Source organism: Brassica napus, chromosome C5 (genome assembly GCF_020379485.1).
Source record: "Brassica napus cultivar Da-Ae chromosome C5, Da-Ae, whole genome shotgun sequence".
NCBI classification, from domain to species: Eukaryota; Viridiplantae; Streptophyta; class Magnoliopsida; order Brassicales; family Brassicaceae; genus Brassica; species Brassica napus.
The window spans coordinates 9,786,936-9,806,686 of NC_063448.1; the positions used below are offsets into that span (position 1 = coordinate 9,786,936).

The following is a 19,751-nucleotide window of genomic DNA, read 5'->3' on the forward strand; positions in this document are numbered from 1 at the left end:
GTTCGACAGCTACTGTGGGTTGTCAAAAACCAATGGTGTGTCAGAGGACGCCTTAAAGCTCAAGTTATTCCCTTTCTCTTTGGGGGATAAGGCGCGTCAGTGGGAGAAGTCCCTACCCAGCGACTCTATCACCACTTGGGATGACTGCAAGAAAGCATTCTTGGAGAAGTTCTTCTCTACTTCAAGAACTGCTAAGCTGAGAAATGAGATCTCCAGCTTTCAACAAAAGGGCTTGGAAGGATTCAGTGAAGCCTGGGAGAGATTCAAGGGCTACCAAGCTCAATGCCCTCACCATGGTTTCTCTAAAGAAAGCTTGCTGAACACATTCTACCGTGGTGCTCTTCCTAAGTACAGAGCCAGACTGGATACAGCTAGCAATGGGTTCTTCTTGGGGAGAACTGAGGAAGATACAGAAGAGCTGGTTGACAACATGGTAAAGAGTGATGCAGTCTACAGTGGAGACCACGACAGAGGCAGTAGAACAGATGAAAAACAGCTGAGGAAGGAGTTGAAGGCTCTACAGGATAAGATAGACATCCTCATTGCGGATAAAGCCACCCAAGAGCAGCTGCACTTTGTTGGTAACCCAAACCAAGAAGCAACACATGTTGTCCATGAAGTTGAGGGTTTAGAAGGGCAAGAAGAGTTGTGTTTCATCAACAACAATGGTAGCTGGTACAAGAAAGAGCCCAACTTTCAGTACAACAACTACCAACAGAAATCCTATCCTAACAACCAACAGAGTGGTTATCCGCCTAGGAACAACCAGCAAGGCAACTATCAGCCTCAGCAAAACCCTCCTCCTGGTTTCTCCAACAAAGGGAACCAGTCTTCTAACCAACAAGCTAATCCTTCTACCTCTACTCCTTAGGAAAGCAGCACTGATGTTCTACTGAAACAGATCTTGGAGTAGAGTTTGTTTAAGATTGTGTCCAAGCTTAAGGTTGATAGTTTGATTGATCGTTTGCCATCCTTAGTTCGAAACTTGATCACCCAAGGTCTAATCCCTATGCCCATGAGTTCTCTTTTCCCTTAGTAAAGAAAGTCATTTCATTTATCATTAATCATTAGTTTAGAAACCTCTTGAATTATCGGTTGCACTTAGATTAAGTGAGTACTTGCATTCTCGGTGCTTTGATATCCCTCAGAACTGGTTCGATATTCACTTATACTACAACATTTGTCTTAGGAGCCTTGAAAACTCTTAACGCTATGGGTCCTCACGGTTTGGGAGAACGACCTCTTTGAAGTTCCAAGGTAGATTTTTTTTTTTGTTTAGGGTTTTAGGGGTTGGTTTTAGGCTCAGGGTGTTAGAGGCTATCGTGCTGATAACGTGTTGTAAAACAAAGGTTTTAGGTCTGAATATTTTTGTGTTTCATTAATAAATAAGTGTTCCTTTATATAGGAGATTACAAGATAAGTAAACATGAAAGTATCCAAAACCTAAACCTACTAGGATTAGAAAAACCACTAATATATAATAATAGAAAGATAACAATTACAAGGAAAAGGAAAGATTGTTTTCTTTTCTCCAAGCCGCCTCTCTTTCTCTCCATGTCATGGCCGACTCTCTCTCTCGCTCTCAAAGTCGTGACCAACTCTCTCTCTAGTTGTATGGGCCGGTTATGGACCAGAGCGGCTATGAACATCTACTAATTGATTTATAACAGAAACTGTAATTGTTTCTGAATACACACTTTTCCTTCTTTTTTCTGTCATCTCGTTTATTAAATAGCTAAAAACCAACAAAGTACAAGAATTAAAAGGAAAGGGCATTAGAAATGCCCAAACGTACAACAGCAAAGCCTAACCGTAAAGGTCCACACATAAAAGCCCAAAAGAAAGAGGTTCTAGACAGCTCACAGCCAATGTGTCAAAACGCATGCGGAAAATGGACACGTGGCGGAAGAGCAGAGACAATCCTTTCTTCACCGATTTTCAAGTTGTTGCTAACCGGAGATCTAATAAGTATACGTGGAAAGGCAGATAATGTGTAAAAAAAAAGAGTTAATGTGTAAATATTTTAAATGGCTATTTATTTAGAAAAAGAGATATTATCTTTTTACCCAAATTAAATTCTTCACTCTCTGCGCAGCAGCGGCGGCGATCTGGCACAGCGACGGAGATCTCGAAGCAACTTTCTCCGATCTTCCACATCTGATTTCGTTTCTCAATAGTAAGCTTCGATTATATATGCTCTTCTTTCCACTAGTAGTTTTATGGAACCAATGTGTCAAATTGATCTCGCTTGACACAGAAACCCTAATTTAGATTGCCATTATCATTACTGAATCAGATAAAATCCACAGGATTAGTGACCATGCCCGTCCTTTACGAGCAAGATAAGCACGTATCTTCCGCTATTATGACAGGACAGGTAGTAATAATCTCCATCTCCATCTCCGTTATCCTTGTCTTAATCGAAACAACACTTGATAAAACTGCTCTGTTTTGTCTTTTTTCCAGGAGAGAGGTGTGCTTAGATGCCAGGAACGAACTTCACTGCTTCATCACTGGAAGCTCACAAAGGAACAGATAGACTTAGTTGACAAAGCAGGCTTTGGTTGGTTCAGGCTAATAGGATCAATCAGTTTAAACAACTCTCTAATCTCCGCACTCGTCGAGCGTTGGCGAAGAGAAACCAACACCTTTCACTTCCCCTGCGGTGAAATGACAATCACTCTCGACGAAGTATCCTTGATCCTCGGTCTTGCTGTTGACGGGAAGCCTGTGGTTGTTGGTGTTAAAGAAAGAGACGAAGACCCTTCTCAGGTATGTCAGAGACTCTTGGGGAAGCTGCCGCAAGGTGAGCTGAGCGGGAACCGAGTGACTGCGAGATGGTTGAAGGAGAGTTTCGCAGAGTGTCCTAAGGGAGCTACCAAGGAAGAGGTCGAGTTTCACACGCGTGCTTATCTTATATACCTTGTTGGGAGCACGATTTTCGCAACTACGGATCCTAGTAAGATCTCTGTGGATTATCTTATTCTCTTTGAGGATTTCGAGAGAGCTGGGGAGTACGCTTGGGGTGCTGCTGCGTTGGCGTTCTTGTATAGGCAGATTGGTAATGCTTCTCAGCGGTCTCAGAGTATCATTGGTGGATGCTTGACGCTCTTACAGGTTTTTGTTTCTCTTTGTTGTCTTTAAGAGGTTTTATGCTCTGTCTTATCACTTTAGGCCTTGTACTAATTGGGTTACTAATCTTTAGTGTTGGAGTTACTTCCATCTGAATATTGACCGGCCAAAGAGAACCACCCGTCAGTTTCCCCTGGCACTTTTGTGGAAAGGAAGGCAACAGAGTCGTTCAAAGAATGATTTGTTCAAGTATCGCAAGGCACTTGATGATCTAGAGCCATCACATGTAAGAGTTTATTCACTGGATCCTTAGATATTCAATGTCTTTGTGAATCCTCATGATTGTTACTACTTGTCTCTCTTTAGGTTAGTTGGTGCCCCTTCGAAGGAGATCTTGACATTGTCCCACAAAGCTTCAAAGATAATCTTCTACTTGGTAGGTCAAGAACAAAACTGATTGCTCCAAAAGTAGTGGAATGGCACTTGCCAGACCGATGTATGAAGCAGTTCGGTCTATGCCAAGTTATCCCTGGAGAAGTTCCTCACAGAAAAAACGAGAAAACCCATGACGAAGACTTACTGGAAGACATGAACACAGCAGATGAAGAATGGATGAGGCGAAGGGAGAACATTGTGGAGAATGAAGGAGGCAATGTTGATGAAACTGAATATATGCAGTGGTTCAATAGCATCACAGTCCCAAAGCTTCACAGAGATACAAGTCTTGAAGCTGATATAATGAATGTGGTAAATGGATCGTCTTTGTTTAACTTAATGCGTAAATCACCTTGAAGATTTGCGCCTTTAAACCATTGTTGTTCTTTTTGTAGCAAGCTGCTATACTCCAATTCGACGAGGTGGCTTCAACGTTGTCGCTAGAGGATCTACATCCAGAGGAGAGAGAAGCAGTTGAAGAAGCAGTGATGTGTATGTCAAATGCATTGAGAGTAGGAGATTGGTATGAGGCTCCACCAACAAATAAACGCAAACGAAGAGAGGAACAAACGGAGTGTAGCGAATGAAGAGACCAAAAAAAAAAAAAGATGGCTGATCAAATGGCTGTAGGCATTCACCTGGGGAAGAAAGAAGATGTAAGTCCCATCATCACCTGAGTTTATGCAAGCATTCTTACTCTTGATAATTGTTTGGCTTTAGGAGTAGAGGTATTCTAGGAGTGCTTAATAGATATAAATCAGCAGAGGTTTCCACTATTTTAAGGATCTAACTACAGATTTATCATGGGAATGTGCAATTAATTTCGTTTCAGCTCAACAAGAGCACTAGATGATAAGATTCTGGTACTGTTAAAACTTTAATTATTATGTATAAATCTTCTTTTACATGGTGTTCTAATCAGTGTATTTCAATTAGTGATGAACTTGATAAAGTAGTTACTTAACGTGTATGTGATGTTCCTAGCTAACGAGTTGCGATAAATATGGTATTGCATACCCATCATTTAAAGAAAAAAGGTTAGTACAGCTTAAACGAATTAATATATTCCTTGTAAAGAAAATAGTTATGCACCCATTAAAGCTGTAGACTATAGTTTACCAAACAAAATGTTGTTCCACTCTGATGAACGTCAGAAGAATTTCCTAAAAATAGTCAAATGATGACACAACTGTAAATTATTTCTAGTATTATGCAAAGTTGATTGCATAAATTTCAGTATTCCCAACATATGACATAAGAATATTCCCAGTGAGGAGTGAGTCGGTAAAATCCCAAAGAAAAAGTTCAATTTTGTCAATACACACGAAACTGATAAACCCCACCAGACCGGAGAAAGTGGATAAAGTCGCCGGTTTTGTATACCATTTGGTTGATTTAAAACTCTCCGAACCAATGACGGTAGAGATGAGTTTGGTTTCAGGCATCTCACTCTCTCACTACCTCGAAAATGGTGAGAGAGAGAGAGAGAGAGAGAGAGAGAGAGTACAAGGTGCAGTAATGGAGAAAGAAGCAAGAGAATTTAAAACCCTTAAACCTCTCTCTCTTCGCCTCCTGTCAAACGCCATTAAAACCCCCTCCCCCATCAGTATCAGTTACGCGATTTCTCTAGAGAGACAGGTAAGGAGAGAGAGGGAAAAAGGAGAGATTTTGGAATCTGTAATGAATGTAAAAGGAGCAAAATGTGGAAGAGAAGAAAAGAAAGCACTAATGGCGGCAAGATACAAGTACTCTCTCTCTCTCTCTCTCTAAGTGGTTCTGTAGAAAGACAAGAGACATAATTACGGCTATCAGATTCTCTTCCGTTTCTTTTCTTTTTCTTCTCTTTATATCCTCCTCACTCTCAAACACACAAACAATTATGCTCTTAAAAAAATCTCTCTTTTTTTCTTCCTTTGGGTAGTTCAAAGTTTGTAACTTTCTTTTTCCCCTGTTTTTCTCTCTCTCTCTGGGTTGTGTGATGGTCCACAGTTAGCAAGTTTTACTTTGTTTGGTTTAAAGAGAGTTGAGGAACAAAAGGCTTTTGTTACTGTTTCTTTGTCTAGTAGACCTTTATACTGTGAATCAAGATGGAGTTTCTTGGGGACAGCTCTGAAACGGACAAGAAGAAGATGAAGAAACGATTCCACCGCCACACACCTCACCAGATCCATCGCCTTGAATCGTATGTATTATTATCCCTTTTATTCTTCTCTTTGTTTTCTCTCTCTGTTCTCTGATGATTTTGTTTGTAGGAGTTTCAATGAGTGTCAACATCCAGATGAGAAACAGAGGTTGCAACTTAGCAAAGAGTTGGGTTTATCTCCAAGACAGATCAAGTTTTGGTTTCAGAACAGAAGAACTCAAAAGAAGGTTTTCTACTTGCTTACTTTCACTCCTTGTTATTGTCTCCTTCCCCTCCATAAACGTCGTTTCTTTTTAAAGGCACAACACGAGAGAGCTGATAACTGTGCACTCAAGGAAGAGAATGATAGGATTCGTTGCGAGAACATTGCTATTAGAGAAGCTATCAAACAAGCCATTTGCCTCAACTGTGGTGACGCTCCTCTTCATGAAGACTCTTACTTTGATGAACAGAAGCTTCGAATCGAAAATGCACACCTTAGAGAAGAGGTTCTAGCTTTTTCTTTCTCTTTCTTAAACCTTCTTCATGCACTGTTGTTTGACTTTAGAGCTTAAACTTTTTATGTTTCCTTTTTGGCAGCTCGAAAAGGTTTCAAGCGTTGCAGCTCAATTCATGGGGAGACCATTCTCTCATCTCCCACCACTACTAAACCCGATGCACGTTTCGCCATTAGAGTTATTCCACAGTGGTCCTTCCCTTGATTTTGATCTTCTTCCAGGAAGTAGTAGCTCTTCAATGCCTGTTCCTCCTACTTTACCATCTCAACCGAACTTGGTTTTATCAGACATGGATAAGTCTCTCATGACCAACATTGCTGTGACCGCTATGGAAGAGTTGCTTATGCTTACACAAACAAACGAGCCTCTCTGGATCAAAGCCAATGGATGCAGAGACGTTCTCAATCTCGATAGCGATGAGAATATGTTCCCAAGATCAAGTGGTCGTGGAGGAAAGAACCACAACCTTCGAAAAGAAGCAACTAGATCTTCTGGCGTTGTGTTCACTAATGCTGTGACACTTGTGGATATGCTCATGGACTCTGTTAGTAACTAAACTCAAAAACTTTGGTTTCTTGTTTTTTTTTTCTCATGTGGGGGTTTCATTAACTTGCAGGTCAAATCTTCAGAGCTTTTCTCTTCAATCATTGCCTCATCTAAAACTCTTGCAGTGATTTCATCTGGATTGCGTGGAAACCACGGAGATGCATTGCATTTGGTAATAAGAAAAACACATTGTTGAAAATGATATCTTTGTTTGTGTAAACCTTTTAACCAACTTTGCTTTTGGCTTGTGCTAGATGCTTGAAGAGCTTCAAGTGCTTTCTCCACTGGTACCAACGCGTGAGTTCAGTGTGCTAAGATATTGTCAGCAAGTCGAACATGGAACTTGGGCTATTGTGAATGTCTCATATGAGCTTCCTCAGTTTATAACTCATGCTCGGTCATATCGATTTCCTTCTGGTTGCTTGATTCAAGACTTGTCCAATGGCTATTCCAAGGTTTGTGTGTAGCTGTTCTGTTTTGTTTCATTTTAATAGAATCTATGATCATTTGATTGCATCTTTGAATGTATAACAACAGGTTACTTGGGTTGAACATGTTGAAGTCGAGGAGCAAGAACCGATTCATGAGATGTTTAAAGATAATGTCCGTGAAGGAATAGCTTTTGGAGCTGAACGTTGGATCGCTACTCTCCAAAGAATGTGTGAGAGATTCACGGCTCTACTTGAACCAGCAACATCATCACGTGATCTCAAAGGAGGTGAACTGAAACATTTAAATCTTAATTTATCAGCTTAATATCCTTCAAGTAACACATTTGAAAACCTTTCAGTGATTCCATCGCCTGAAGGGAAGCAAAGTATAATGAGACTTGCTCAAAGAATGGTAAGCAACTTTTGCTTGAGCGTTGGCACATCTAACAACACTCGGACACCTGTTGTTTCGGGATTGGATGCATTTGGAATCCGTGTGACTTCGTATAAGAGTCAGCACGAACCAAATGGAATGGTTCTATGTGCAGCCACCAGTTTCTGGCTCCCAGTTTCTCCACAAAACGTCTTTAATTACCTCAAAGATGAAAGAACTCGACCTCAGGTACTACTACATGCACTAAAGATCATTTCGTGTAACATTTTTTAGTTTTTTTCTTCTAATGTTCTATTGTTTTGGTATTATAGTGGGACGTTCTTTTGAATGGAAACTCGGTTCAAGAAGTTGCTCATATCGCAAACGGATCACACCCTGGAAACTGCATTTCGGTTCTGCGTGTACGCTACCTACCTTATACATATCATTTAGTTCATGATTCTACTGATTGATAATAATTTGGTATATACTTTTTGTTCAAAAGGGCTTCAATGCATCATCATCACAAAACAACATGCTGATTCTACAAGAAAGCTGCGTAGACTCATCAGGCTCGCTTGTTGTCTACACTCCAGTGGATCTCTCAGCACTGAACATGGCAATGACTGGTCAAGACACTTCTTATATTCCTATTTTACCCTCGGGTTTTGCTGTTTTACCCGAGGGAGGCAGGAATAATCAAAACGCAGAGATTAAAGCTGAAGGAGGAGGAGGAGGAGGGGGTTCATTGATAACGGTTGGGTTTCAGATAATGGTGAGTAGTTTGCAGTCAGGGAAATTGAATATGGAGTCAATGGAAACAGTTAATAACCTCATCAGTACTACTGTCCACCAAATTAAAACCACCTTGAATTCTCCTTCAGCTGCTTAATTGAGGACGCCATTAATAGCTCATTTTCCCATCTGATTTCTGAGAAGGGTCTTCAATGATGATCACAGAAGTGAAGTTAATAAGTAGTACTACTTATTTTGCCTTTAATTCCAGCAAAGTTTGTAAGAAGTCATTACTCTTCTGGGTATTTGTCTCCTCTCTTCACTCTCTTGTTGAGTTTTTTTTTTGTTGGGGGGTTTTTGTTTTCCTGAAGTTTTTGTGTGTCTGAAATGGGAATATCTAGTGGGAAGTAGGAGTCAAGAACGCACCATGCTCTAGTTGTATGGTTCGGGCATTGACTTCAGTTTGTTTTCTTTTGTCTAGTTACAGTTGTTAAGTTACTTTGGTCATGGCTAAATTTCGTCCATATGTTGTTATCTATCTATCACCATTAATCTATTTCTTACTACTTATTCATGATATGAAGATGTTATTGTTAGATCCGGCAATGTAACTGAATATAATAACAATTACGTCTCTGAAACTTAGAAACACAATAAATGTATCAACCAGAGTTACAAAACAGAGAAAAAAAAAACTATCAACATTAGCAAAATTACTTCAAAAACGTATTTGACAAAATGATAACTCGAACTTTATAAAACCATATATTTACACTAGGCCTGGACATTAAAACCGGTTCCGAAGAACCGAACCGAAACCGAGCCGAAAAAACCGGTTCGGTCCGGTTTTGGGTATGAGAAATAAACCGAATGGAGCCATTTCTCTGGTACTCACGGGTAGCGGATCGGTTCGGATTTAAACCGGGATCCAATTGAGTACCCGACATTTACCTCGTGAATAGTATTCATCTTCATTACTCAACAAGGGGTGCCGGGTTCAGCCGATGGAGAAGAACGAAGAGTCTCTACTTTACTCTTTGTAGCCGTTTCTCCTCAGATCGAAGAGTCTCTCCGCATGCTCGTCTCGAGGGTCGATCTTGAGTCCCTATAAATATGGACACTGAAGATTGCATGAGTTCATACTCTTATCAATCGAAAACCTTCTCAAAGGTAAAATAAACCCTAATTGATTGCTCAATCGATTGTTCATTACCAAAGTTCTTATTTTCATTTGATTGCTAACAAATGGATTGTGTTTTTTCTGACAGATGGATTCTTCAGCATCGGTTAATCCAAAGAACAATGGCAAAGACAAAGTCTCTGATCATGAAGAAACAGAGGACGAGCTCATCACTCCTGACAACAGAGGAAAGAGGAAGACTTTTGCGAGTTCAAGTGGAGCTGCTTCTCAGCCAACAAAGGACACTAAGGTTTTAACCCCAAGGTCTTATGTCTGGGAGCATTACACTCGGACTCAAGAAAACCGTGACAGATGCGTTTGTCACCACTGCAAGAAGAGTTTTGCTTGTGCTTCAAAGTCTGGTACTTCGAACCTGGGAAAGCATCTGACAACCTGTAAGCGGTATCTGGCATGGGAAGCAGCACGAAAGAAGAATCAGACAGAACTTACCGACAATGGAGCTGTGAGGGATACAAAAGTTTCTGAAGCTCAAGTCAGAGAGGCAACAAATGAGATGCTCGTGATTGGGGAAATGCCACTTTCATTTGTTGAAAGTATGGCTTGGAAGCACTTCTGCAACAAAATAATCGGTTTCAACCCACACTCTAGGAGGACCGCAACAAGGGACATCGTTGAACTGTATGTCAGAAGGAAAACGGCTTTGAAAGCTTGGTTCAAGGCTAATAAGCAACGAATCTCTCTTACAACTGACATATGGGTTGCTCAAATAACAGGTAATGTTTGAAACTCGTTTTTGAAACTTCGAGATTATTATTTTTTTCAATATGTGAGCTTCTTCAACTTTTCTAACTCGTTTTTGAAACTGTAGGTGCGAGTTATATGGTAATCACCCTTCACTTTGTGGATGCTTCCTGGCAGTTAAAGAAGTTGATCATCGGTTTCAAGCACATCACAGACCACAAAGGTCAGACAATTTCGACTATGCTTCTAGATTGTTTGGCTGAATGGGGCATAGAGAATATCTTCTGCATCACGGTTGATAATGCAACTGCAAACACCTCTGCGCTTAGGAAGTTTCAGAGTAGATTCTCTTTATTGTCAGATGAAGCGTTTGTTATGAATGGAGAGTTTGTGCATATGAGATGCGCAGCACATATCATTAATTTGATTGTTAAAGATGGTTTGGCTGAAGTAGATAGTGATGTCGCTGCAATTCGTAATGCTGTTGGGTATGTTAGGTCTAGTACGTCTAGATTAAGGTCATTTGAGCTTCGGGTTGATTCGGGAAAGATGACTAGGGGTAGTTTGCCACTGGATGTTAAAACTAGATGGAATTCTACTTACTTGATGTTGTCGAGAGCTCTTGAGTTCAGGTTAGCCTTTGACAAGATGGAGGCAGAGGACAGGCTTTACAACGACTACTTCATGGAGTTTGATGGTGGAGCACAACGGGTTGGACCTCCTGCTATGGTTGACTGGCATGCGATTGAGCGGTTGGTAAGGTTTCTGATTATCTTCTACAACTCCACATTGGTAGTGTCTGCAAGCACTTCTCTGAACTCCTACAAGTGCTATGGCGAGATCGTTACAATCCAGAAGAATCTGATGGGGTTGAGTAATTCTGTTGACTCGGAATTGAAGACGAAGGCTGATGACATGCTCCTGAAGTTTGATAAGTATCGGGCTGGTATGAAGAACATCAACAAGATGTTGATTGTAGCAACGGTTTTTGATCCTAGGAAGAAGATGCAGTGTGCAAAAATGTGTTTTGAGAAACTCTATGGGAAAGATAGTGCAGAAGCTAAGGAGATGTTTCAGTCACTGATTGATGTATTGCGGTTCATGTTTAAGGAGTACAGTGCTCGGTATGCCAGAGGTGAAGCAGTTCAAGCGTCTCAAACCACTCCAGCTGCATCTTTTGGTAGCCAAGAAGCTTCATTCGATAGAGTCAATTTGATCAATAACGAGATGAAGTATGAAAGGATGGATTTCATGTATGAGGAGTTGGTTGGAGAAATTGAAGATCGAGAATCTAAGGATGAGTTGGATACTTATCTAAGGGAGAGTGTAGTCAATCCGAGAATCATTGTAGGAGTTGAGTACGATGTTTTGTCTTGGTGGAAGTTCAATGCTCTGAAGTTCCCTGTTCTTGCAGAAATTGCAAGAGATGTACTTGCAATGCAAGTCTCTTCAGTTGCTTCGGAGAGTGCTTTTAGCACGCCTGGTCGTATCATTGATTCATACAGGAGCTGTCTTACTCATTACATGGTTGAAGTGTTGATGTGCTCTGAGCAATGGCTTAAGGCAGACATTCGTTGTGGTGATGCAAGGCTGGTGACAATGGAACAAATTCTCAGTGACTTTGACTTTGAGTATGAAGACAAGCTTAAGAAAGGTACTTTTCTTCTCTAATCTTATATGTTAAATTTTTTTAGCTGTTTGCTAATTATATTAATTTATGTCAGAGTATGATAATCTGAACTTGCAAGAAGACTAAGGAAGTGTGTGGTCTAGTCCCTGTGTTTGGTTCTTTGGTTTCAAGGTAAACTCAACTTATAGTTTCTGCTATGAACTTTGAAGTTGATCATTGCTTATTTAATTTGCTAACGCAAGTTTGTTTTCTTTGTTCAAGGATAATTTCGGAGTGTGGTGAAGTTTTTTCTGCTGAAGTTTGGTCGATGGTGAAGTTTTTTTTGATGAAGTTTGGATGGTGAAGGCTTTTGTTTTTTTTTATGTTCGGTCTGAGACAGTAGTTCTCTTTGTTTCTCTGTTTGTTTTGTGTCATGAACACATTTTCTCTGAATGTTGTTGTTATTAGTTTATGTTATCGGAAACAGAATGTTGTATTTTTTTCAACTAGTAATATCATTCTCGGCTATATATTACATGTTTGCTCTCTTCTTCCATTCTAACTCATGTTAAACATTTTACAAGTTATTATAGTTACTTATGTAGTCATATAAGTTTGGATATTTGGATCAAAAACAAGGAAGTTTGGTTACTTTGGATCTTTTTATCCGGATCCGATCCGGTTACAATGGACATCCGATATTTTTCGGACTTTTTTTTTCATATCCATACCCACCCGGAACCGAGTGGATCCGACTCGAACCCGACCCGAATTTTTAGAATATCCGAATGGGACAATTTTTCAAAATCCGATACCCGAAAGATCCGACCCGAACCCGAAAAGGTATCCGAATGCCCAGGGCTAATTTACACACCATGAAACGTTGTTCTTGCAATCACTGTGCTCAATGAATCACCTATTTATCACATTTTATGCTCAATCTATTTGAACTTGCACCATCATTTGGTCATGAACAACAACAACAGATCCTCTCCAACGCTGTAGAAACTTCTCTCATATCTGCCAGTTTATGTCCTCTTCAGACACCTCATTGACAGATTTGCCAGTGCAATTCCTGGTTCCTGCTTGCATTCATTTCTCTGTTATCCTTGTTTATTTATTTCTTACGCGCCAGCACGACAATTTGGTTTTAATCTTTTTTTTTGGTGTAATAATAATCAAGAAGTGACTCATGCTGATTTCGAACCTGGCATCTTCACGTTAAAAAAGGTTTTGATCAAATTTTTGTAGGGGCGAAGGCGAACCTCAATTTGGTCCGGTTTACAACCGTAACGACGGAAATTACTATTCTAGGCCCATGGGCCACAAAGTAATAATCTTGATGATAGGGCTCATCCGGTAAATAAAAAAAGAAGTGGCCGACAACAATTCAGATCGCCGGCGGAGTCTCAGATCCCCCACGTTACCATCCTCCGAGGATTGTAACTTTTCTACAAATCTACGCTTTTGTACGTTGACTTCGTAAACTCGTGGCTATATAAGTCAAAATCTCTTTCTCTAATATCTCTCGTCTCGTCTCCTTTGCTTCTACCTTTTATTCCGATCCAATAAAACTCAACAAGGATCCGGTACGTCATCCTTCAAATCTCATTCCCTTCGTAAGATGCTAGTGAAAATGATTGTGGAATTGATAATTTTCTCGTAAATTTTGTTTCAGAAATGAAACCAGGTTCGTTTATGTCGGAGAAATCCGCGAAGATCTTCGTCGCTGGACACAGAGGATTGGTCGGATCCGCCATTGTCCGAAAACTCCAAGAATCCGGTTTCACAAATCTCATCCTCCGAACACATTCCGAGCTCGATCTCACCAACCAAGCCGACGTCGAATCCTTCTTCTCCGCAGAGAAGCCTGCTTACGTCATCCTCGCCGCAGCCAAAGTCGGTGGGATCCACGCCAACAACACCTACCCAGCTGACTTCATCGCCGTCAATCTCCAAATCCAAACCAACGTGATCCACTCCGCTTACACTAACGGCGTCAAGAAACTCCTCTTCCTCGGCTCCTCCTGCATCTACCCCAAGTTCGCTCCTCAGCCCATCCCCGAATCAGCTCTCCTCACCGGCCCACTCGAGCCCACCAACGAGTGGTACGCCATCGCCAAGATCGCGGGGATCAAGATGTGCCAAGCGTACAGGATTCAGCATCAATGGGATGCTATCTCCGGTATGCCGACGAACCTCTACGGTCCGAACGATAATTTCCACCCTGAGAATTCTCATGTGCTGCCCGCTCTGATGAGGAGGTTCCACGAAGCTAAGGCCAGTAATGCTGAGGAAGTTGTGGTGTGGGGAAGTGGAAGCCCGTTGAGGGAGTTCTTGCACGTGGATGATTTGGCTGATGCTTGCGTTTTCTTGATGGAGAAGTACAGTGGGTTTGAGCATGTGAATGTGGGGAGTGGTGTGGAAGTGACGATCAAAGAGTTGGCTGAGTTGGTTAAAGAAGTTGTTGGGTTTGAAGGGAAGCTTGTTTGGGATTGTACTAAACCCGATGGGACGCCGAGGAAGCTGATGGATAGCTCCAAGCTCGCGTCTTTGGGTTGGACCCCGAAGGTTTCTATTAGAGATGGTTTGCGCCAGACTTATGATTGGTATTTGGAGAATATTGTGCAGAAGAAGCAGTAACAAATTGAAAAACCTTTCAGGTGATTGCGTTTTAATGTTTTATGATTATGCGTTTTGGCTCTACATCTCATTCTATCTAATGTAAACTTTTATATTCATGGATATCATCATATACCATGTTGAGATTATCAATAAAAATCGAGTACCTTCTACTTTACTCAATTTTGGTCAGCAAACGCATCTGTTCACTGATAACACACAAACGTTCCAATGGTGTGTGCAAAACGCAACGCTGTAAAACGCGGTAATCGATGATTGAACACTTGGTTAGCTTATTTCGATAACCAGCTTATTTTGGGCCTATGGGCCATAGATAATGATTGGGCCATTAACTTATTGAGCCTCGTTATACGATCCAACGGTAGAGATTGAGTCTTCTTCGTAGATCGTACGATATTAACCGTTGGATTAACAGAAGAGCTCTGCTCCGAATAGAATCTAGTTAAAGAGGCAAGAGAACCCTTCTTCTCTCCGCCGCCCGCTTCTCTCTCTCTGTCATTTTCTTCTTATCTCCTTGCACTCTTTGAAGAGAAACGAACCTTAATAATCAAATCTCAAGGTGAATCCACTTCTCTTCTGTTGTGTCTTATCATTTCTTCGTACAAGTTTTTGTCTGATTTTCAGTTTTGTCGGTAATTGGAATTTTGAAAGACGATGTTTATTGCTTTTCAACTTCTGTGTATGTTTGATTAAATTGAATGAGTCTACTTAATCCAATTCGATGCTAAGGTTAATCTCAATAGTTCAATTAGCTCTAATTCATACGCATCTGACTTTTAAAAGATTCACTTTTGTTCTCATTGATTATGTTTTTTTTAATATAAAATAAGGTTTTTGTGAATGTACTGAATGGTTTAATTAATGTTGGGTTTGTATGGTTCATACACAGATGAATCGGGAGAAGTTGATGAAGATGGCTACCACTGTCCGCACTGGCGGAAAGGGTACAGTAAGAAGGTAAAAGCTTGTCTCTTTTTGCCATTTTCAATCCTTAGTAGTGACTTTGGTTTCTTGTTATATGAACCATTTGATCTCTCTCACTGCAGAAAGAAGAAGGCTGTGCACAAGACCAATACAACTGATGACAAGAAGCTTCAAAGCACCTTGAAGAGAATTGGAGTTAACTCCATCCCAGCTATTGAAGAAGTTAACATCTTCAAGGATGATGTTGTTATTCAGTTCACCAACCCTAAGGGTAAGTTATTTTTACACTAGAAAAATTGTAAACCTTTTGCATGTTACTGATCATTGTGTGTTGTCTCTTTTTTGGATCAGTTCAAGCTTCAATTGCTGCAAACACATGGGTTGTTAGCGGTTCTCCTCAGACCAAAAGTATGCATCTTTTCATCTCTATTTTCATGTTTCTTTTTCATTCCATTTTTTTCTGATTAAATATTGAAAACTTGTTGCTGCTTTTCTATAGAATTGGAAGATATCCTTCCTCAGATCCTCAGCCAACTCGGTATGTTCCACGTAGTTTTACTTGTTACATGCTCTTCCCCATCCCCTAAATCAAAGATCCTTAAATTTTGTTTTACTTTGATCTAATTCAGGACCAGACAACATGGACAATCTGAGGAAGCTAGCAGAGCAGTTGAAGAAGCAACCTCCTGGTGAAGGTAATGCCTCAGCAACCATCCAAGAGGAGGATGACGATGATGTCCCAGATCTTGTTGCTGGTGAGACATTCGAAGCTGCTGCTGCTGAAGAGAAAGTAGCTGCTCCTGCTGCTGAAGAGAAAGTAGCTGCTCCTGCTGCTTCTTCCTAGACAAAAGAGCACTTGGGTTTCTACATCTCTTTATATATGTTTGTTCTCTCCATCCTTTTTCCTTGTAGTCTTTCCGACCAGATTCTTCTTTCCCAGATAATGATTTTAAGGTTTTTTATCTAATTGATTATATCATCTGGTTCTCGTGTCTCCCTTTGTTACCTTGATGTGACACATTTGTCTCTTTTCTTACATATCTAGTACACCTGTATTGTTTGAGTTTCTTCTCAAACTTTCCAGACATTTCTCTGTTCTCCCTTCAAATACTTTCTCAGAGAGATGCTTTGTCTTCATCACATTTTAATCATTCTGAGATTACGTAAACTATGGCTTCCCTCTTTGTATCTACTCCCTCTTCATCTTCCTTAACTCTCCACTCCTGTCACAGTTCTCCTTTTCGTGGCATTAACAAATCAATATCACTGAAACTTGCAAAACCTGTGAAGCAGAGTACAAGACGCAGCACTCATTTGAGATTTTCACCAGAAGATGATCGAGTTCGTGAGTCTGCCAACGATGCTTCCTCTCCCGTGGCGATAGCTGAGGAGCGAAAGGAGGACCAGTCTAACAACAATGCACCGCCGTCTCCTGAAAACAGTGAAGAAGAAGATGAAGAGAAATCAAAGCAGCAAGAGATGGATTGGAAGACAGACGAGGAGTTCAAGAAGTTCATGGGGAATCCATCAATAGAAGCTGCTATAAAGCTTGAGAAGACGAGAACTGATCGTAAGCTGAAAGAGCTGAACAGAGAGAGCAATAATGAGAATCCGATCATAAGAGTATTCAACAGCTTGGCTCGTGATAGTTTGGTTAGAGAGAAAGAAAGGCTTGAGAAGGCAGAAGAGGCTTTCAAGGCTCTTGATCTCAACAAGGTAAAACTAATCATCACATCATGATTCTTCTTGGATGTTTGGGTTTTGCATCGTTCTGACACTGTTTGTGTTGTATTTACAGTTAAAGAGCTGTTTTGGCTTCGATACGTTTTTCGCCACGGACGTTCGTCGGTTTGGAGATGGAGGAATCTTCATTGGGAATCTGAGGAAGCCCATTGATGAGGTCACACCTAAGCTTGAAGCTAAGCTCTCTGAAGCAGCGGGACGTGATGTTGTTGTATGGTTCATGGAAGAGAAGTCCAATGAGATCACAAAACAGGTAGTAAAGAACTTCAAAGCTCTCTAACCTGATGTTCTTGATCTTAGGGTTAAGGCTAAAGTTGTTTTGTTCTTTGTTGTGCTTGTGAAGGTGTGTATGGTGCAACCAAAAGCCGAAATAGATCTTCAATTTGAATCGACTAGATTAAGCACTCCTTGGGGTTATATCACTGCAATCAGTTTATGTGTTACAACCTTTGGAACCATAGCTCTTATGAGTGGTTTCTTCCTTAAACCCAACGCTACCTTCGATGACTACATTGCTAATGTAGTTCCACTCTTTGGTGGGTTTCTTTCCATCTTAGGCGTCTCAGAGGTAAATCCTTGCAGTATATTCAAGATTGCTAGCTACACATTGCTGATGATGTCTAGTGTTAACTGAATAAACCCTTTACTGTTTGTTTCAGATAGCAACCAGAGTAACAGCTGCAAGACATGGTGTCAAACTAAGCCCGTCGTTTCTGGTGCCGTCGAACTGGACTGGTTGCTTAGGAGTTATGAACAACTACGAGTCGTTGCTTCCTAACAAAAAGGCGTTGTTTGATATCCCAGTGGCGCGTACAGCTAGTGCGTACCTGACTTCGCTGCTTCTTGCAGCAGCTGCGTTTATATCTGATGGTAGTTTCAACGGAGGAGAAAATGCTCTGTAAGGATTCATAAACAAAAACTCTTTTCTCTTCGTAACTGTTCTACACACTACTGTCTCTCTGATGTGTGTGTCTCAAACATTCTATATAGGTATATAAGGCCACAGTTCTTGGATAATAACCCGTTGCTTTCGTTTATCCAATTTGTTGTCGGTCCTTACGCGGACGATCTCGGCAATGTATTGCCAAATGCGGTCGAAGGAGTCGGAGTTCCTGTTGATCCTCTCGCTTTCGCTGGTCTTTTGGGTAAGTTAAGTAACTTTGTCTCTTTTGCTAGCAATGTTCATGAAATCGCTAGCCAGTTAGGCGTTTAATATGTGATTATTGATGATTATGCGGATGTCTAAACCAGCTAAACACCAATTTTAAGCGTCTAAACCGATTTAAAAAAAAAAATTGTTTCAAAAAATCGTTTATGAGGTCTAAACGTCATCATCTATATCGCTTTTTAGAACACTGTTTATTAGTATGTGTAATCATTCTCTAAAATTCAATAAACTTGTTTCAGGTATGGTAGTTACTTCATTGAACTTGTTACCATGTGGGAGACTAGAAGGAGGTCGGATAGCTCAAGCCATGTTTGGAAGAAGCACAGCTGCAATTCTCTCATTTTCCACGTCTCTCCTTCTCGGCATCGGAGGTCTCAGCGGAAGCGTCTTGTGTTTAGCTTGGGGACTCTTTGCAACTTTCTTCCGTGGTGGAGAAGAAACACCTGCGAAAGATGAGATCACCCCTCTTGGCGACGATAGGTTCGCTTGGGGCTTAGTCCTTGGACTCATCTGCTTCCTCACTCTTTTCCCCAACAGTGGTGGTACCTTCTCCACTTCCTTCTTCAATGGACCTTTCTTCCGTGGTGATGGTCTTTAAAGGGTGTTTAGATTAAAAGATATTGAGAACAAGTATTGTAAAAAAAAAAACTCACTTATTATTATAGAAGGTTACATTGTAACTATGCTTTTTTGAACATAACTTTTAGTGGAACGTCACTTAGAACAAGTCTTCTCATCCCATCTTGCACAAACACACCAACGTCTCTACACATGACCTTGCAAAAATTGCAAACAGTTGGACAAAACACGATCTTGTAATCATCTTCGTACTTCTCGATCTTGAACCAGTTATCAACCGTTGCCTGACCTGGATTCCCTTCAACGCCACAAGCTGTAACGAACCACTGATTCGTCTTCTCATCGTAATTGTCTAAGTTCCAGACCGAAGCCGCACAGAACTTGAAGTTGAGATCTGTTGAGACGCGGATGATTCTTGAATTGTCGGATGGTGAGAACTCCAACGGTAGGCCTTGCGAGATTTCGTATTGGTCTTGGATGACGCTTTTAGGACATGTTTTGTTTTCGGGTTTGGACATGGTTAGTCCCCCGCCGCGACCGCGAAGTACAGGCAAGATGTAGTATTTGGTGCCTGATGTGAGACGTCCACCGTCGATGTCGGTCACTGGTTCGAGAGCGGCTTCTGTGGTGTGGCTGATAAAGACGGCTAATATGAGGAAGATATAGAGAGCTGCTGACATTGTAGGAAGCTTTCTTTTTATGGAAACTTCTTTTTTTAGTATGAGTTGAAAAAAAGATGAGACATGAGATTGGATTTATAGGCCGTGCGTATCTCTTACAAAGTCAAAGTCAAGTTATATAAATTTGATCAAAATGCGTTGTAGAGTGCTCGAGCACAAACATAACTTCGTTGACGTGAGAATTGTCAAAGCTTCACGTGTCATGACGTCATATTACGATCATCCATGACGAAAACCCGGTTTATAAATAAAAAAAATGAAAGTGGGCTTAATTGGGCTTATTTGGCCTTA

The 19,751-nt window shown here is 40.8% G+C and overlaps 6 protein-coding genes and 1 non-coding gene across 8 annotated transcripts; 5 read left to right on the forward strand and 2 right to left on the reverse strand.

Moving 5' to 3' along the window:
- Window positions 1-193: 193 nt before the first annotated feature.
- LOC125588044 lies at window positions 194-300 on the reverse strand. The gene has a single exon (XR_007324440.1). It is a non-coding gene; the product is annotated as a small nucleolar RNA R71 (small nucleolar RNA).
- A 1,755-nt stretch (window positions 301-2,055) lies between these two features.
- On the forward strand, window positions 2,056-4,442 carry LOC106427173 (protein MAINTENANCE OF MERISTEMS). 2 transcript variants are annotated; one of them, XM_013867915.3, is made up of 6 exons: window positions 2,056-2,176; window positions 2,297-2,377; window positions 2,467-3,117; window positions 3,206-3,358; window positions 3,439-3,819; window positions 3,903-4,442. In XM_013867915.3, the coding sequence occupies exons 2-6, from the start codon at window positions 2,321-2,323 to the stop codon at window positions 4,092-4,094; spliced, it is 1,434 nt and encodes a 477-aa protein (XP_013723369.2). In that variant the 5' UTR covers window positions 2,056-2,176; window positions 2,297-2,320; the 3' UTR covers window positions 4,095-4,442. The 2 variants fall into 2 exon arrangements, with proteins under 2 accessions (XP_013723369.2, XP_013723370.2); XM_013867916.3 differs by having other exon boundaries at window positions 2,061-2,176; window positions 2,310-2,377.
- Window positions 4,443-5,573: 1,131 nt separating this feature from the next.
- On the forward strand, window positions 5,574-8,791 carry LOC106427172 (homeobox-leucine zipper protein HDG12-like). Its single transcript, XM_022702338.2, has 10 exons — window positions 5,574-5,689; window positions 5,760-5,877; window positions 5,950-6,138; window positions 6,230-6,691; window positions 6,764-6,865; window positions 6,948-7,148; window positions 7,231-7,411; window positions 7,484-7,746; window positions 7,830-7,919; window positions 8,003-8,791. Exons 1-10 carry the CDS (start codon window positions 5,595-5,597, stop codon window positions 8,387-8,389), a joined length of 2,088 nt encoding a protein of 695 aa, XP_022558059.2. The 5' UTR covers window positions 5,574-5,594; the 3' UTR covers window positions 8,390-8,791.
- Window positions 8,792-13,061: 4,270 nt separating this feature from the next.
- On the forward strand, window positions 13,062-14,523 carry LOC106427171 (putative GDP-L-fucose synthase 2). Its single transcript, XM_013867910.3, has 2 exons — window positions 13,062-13,312; window positions 13,402-14,523. The coding sequence occupies exon 2, from the start codon at window positions 13,404-13,406 to the stop codon at window positions 14,364-14,366; it is 963 nt and encodes a 320-aa protein (XP_013723364.2). The 5' UTR covers window positions 13,062-13,312; window positions 13,402-13,403; the 3' UTR covers window positions 14,367-14,523.
- A 274-nt stretch (window positions 14,524-14,797) lies between these two features.
- LOC106427168 (basic transcription factor 3) lies at window positions 14,798-16,271 on the forward strand. Its single transcript, XM_013867905.3, has 6 exons — window positions 14,798-14,925; window positions 15,256-15,323; window positions 15,413-15,561; window positions 15,642-15,698; window positions 15,790-15,828; window positions 15,920-16,271. Exons 2-6 carry the CDS (start codon window positions 15,256-15,258, stop codon window positions 16,132-16,134), a joined length of 528 nt encoding a protein of 175 aa, XP_013723359.2. The 5' UTR covers window positions 14,798-14,925; the 3' UTR covers window positions 16,135-16,271.
- Window positions 16,272-16,460: 189 nt separating this feature from the next.
- On the forward strand, window positions 16,461-18,937 carry LOC106427165 (probable zinc metallopeptidase EGY3, chloroplastic). Its single transcript, XM_013867903.3, has 6 exons — window positions 16,461-17,006; window positions 17,089-17,286; window positions 17,377-17,601; window positions 17,693-17,931; window positions 18,024-18,178; window positions 18,441-18,937. Exons 1-6 carry the CDS (start codon window positions 16,461-16,463, stop codon window positions 18,797-18,799), a joined length of 1,722 nt encoding a protein of 573 aa, XP_013723357.2. The 3' UTR covers window positions 18,800-18,937.
- LOC106427167 (kunitz trypsin inhibitor 5) lies at window positions 18,833-19,548 on the reverse strand. Its single transcript, XM_013867904.3, has one exon. It carries the CDS (start codon window positions 19,458-19,460, stop codon window positions 18,882-18,884), a length of 579 nt encoding a protein of 192 aa, XP_013723358.2. The 5' UTR covers window positions 19,461-19,548; the 3' UTR covers window positions 18,833-18,881.
- Window positions 19,549-19,751: the final 203 nt, after the last annotated feature.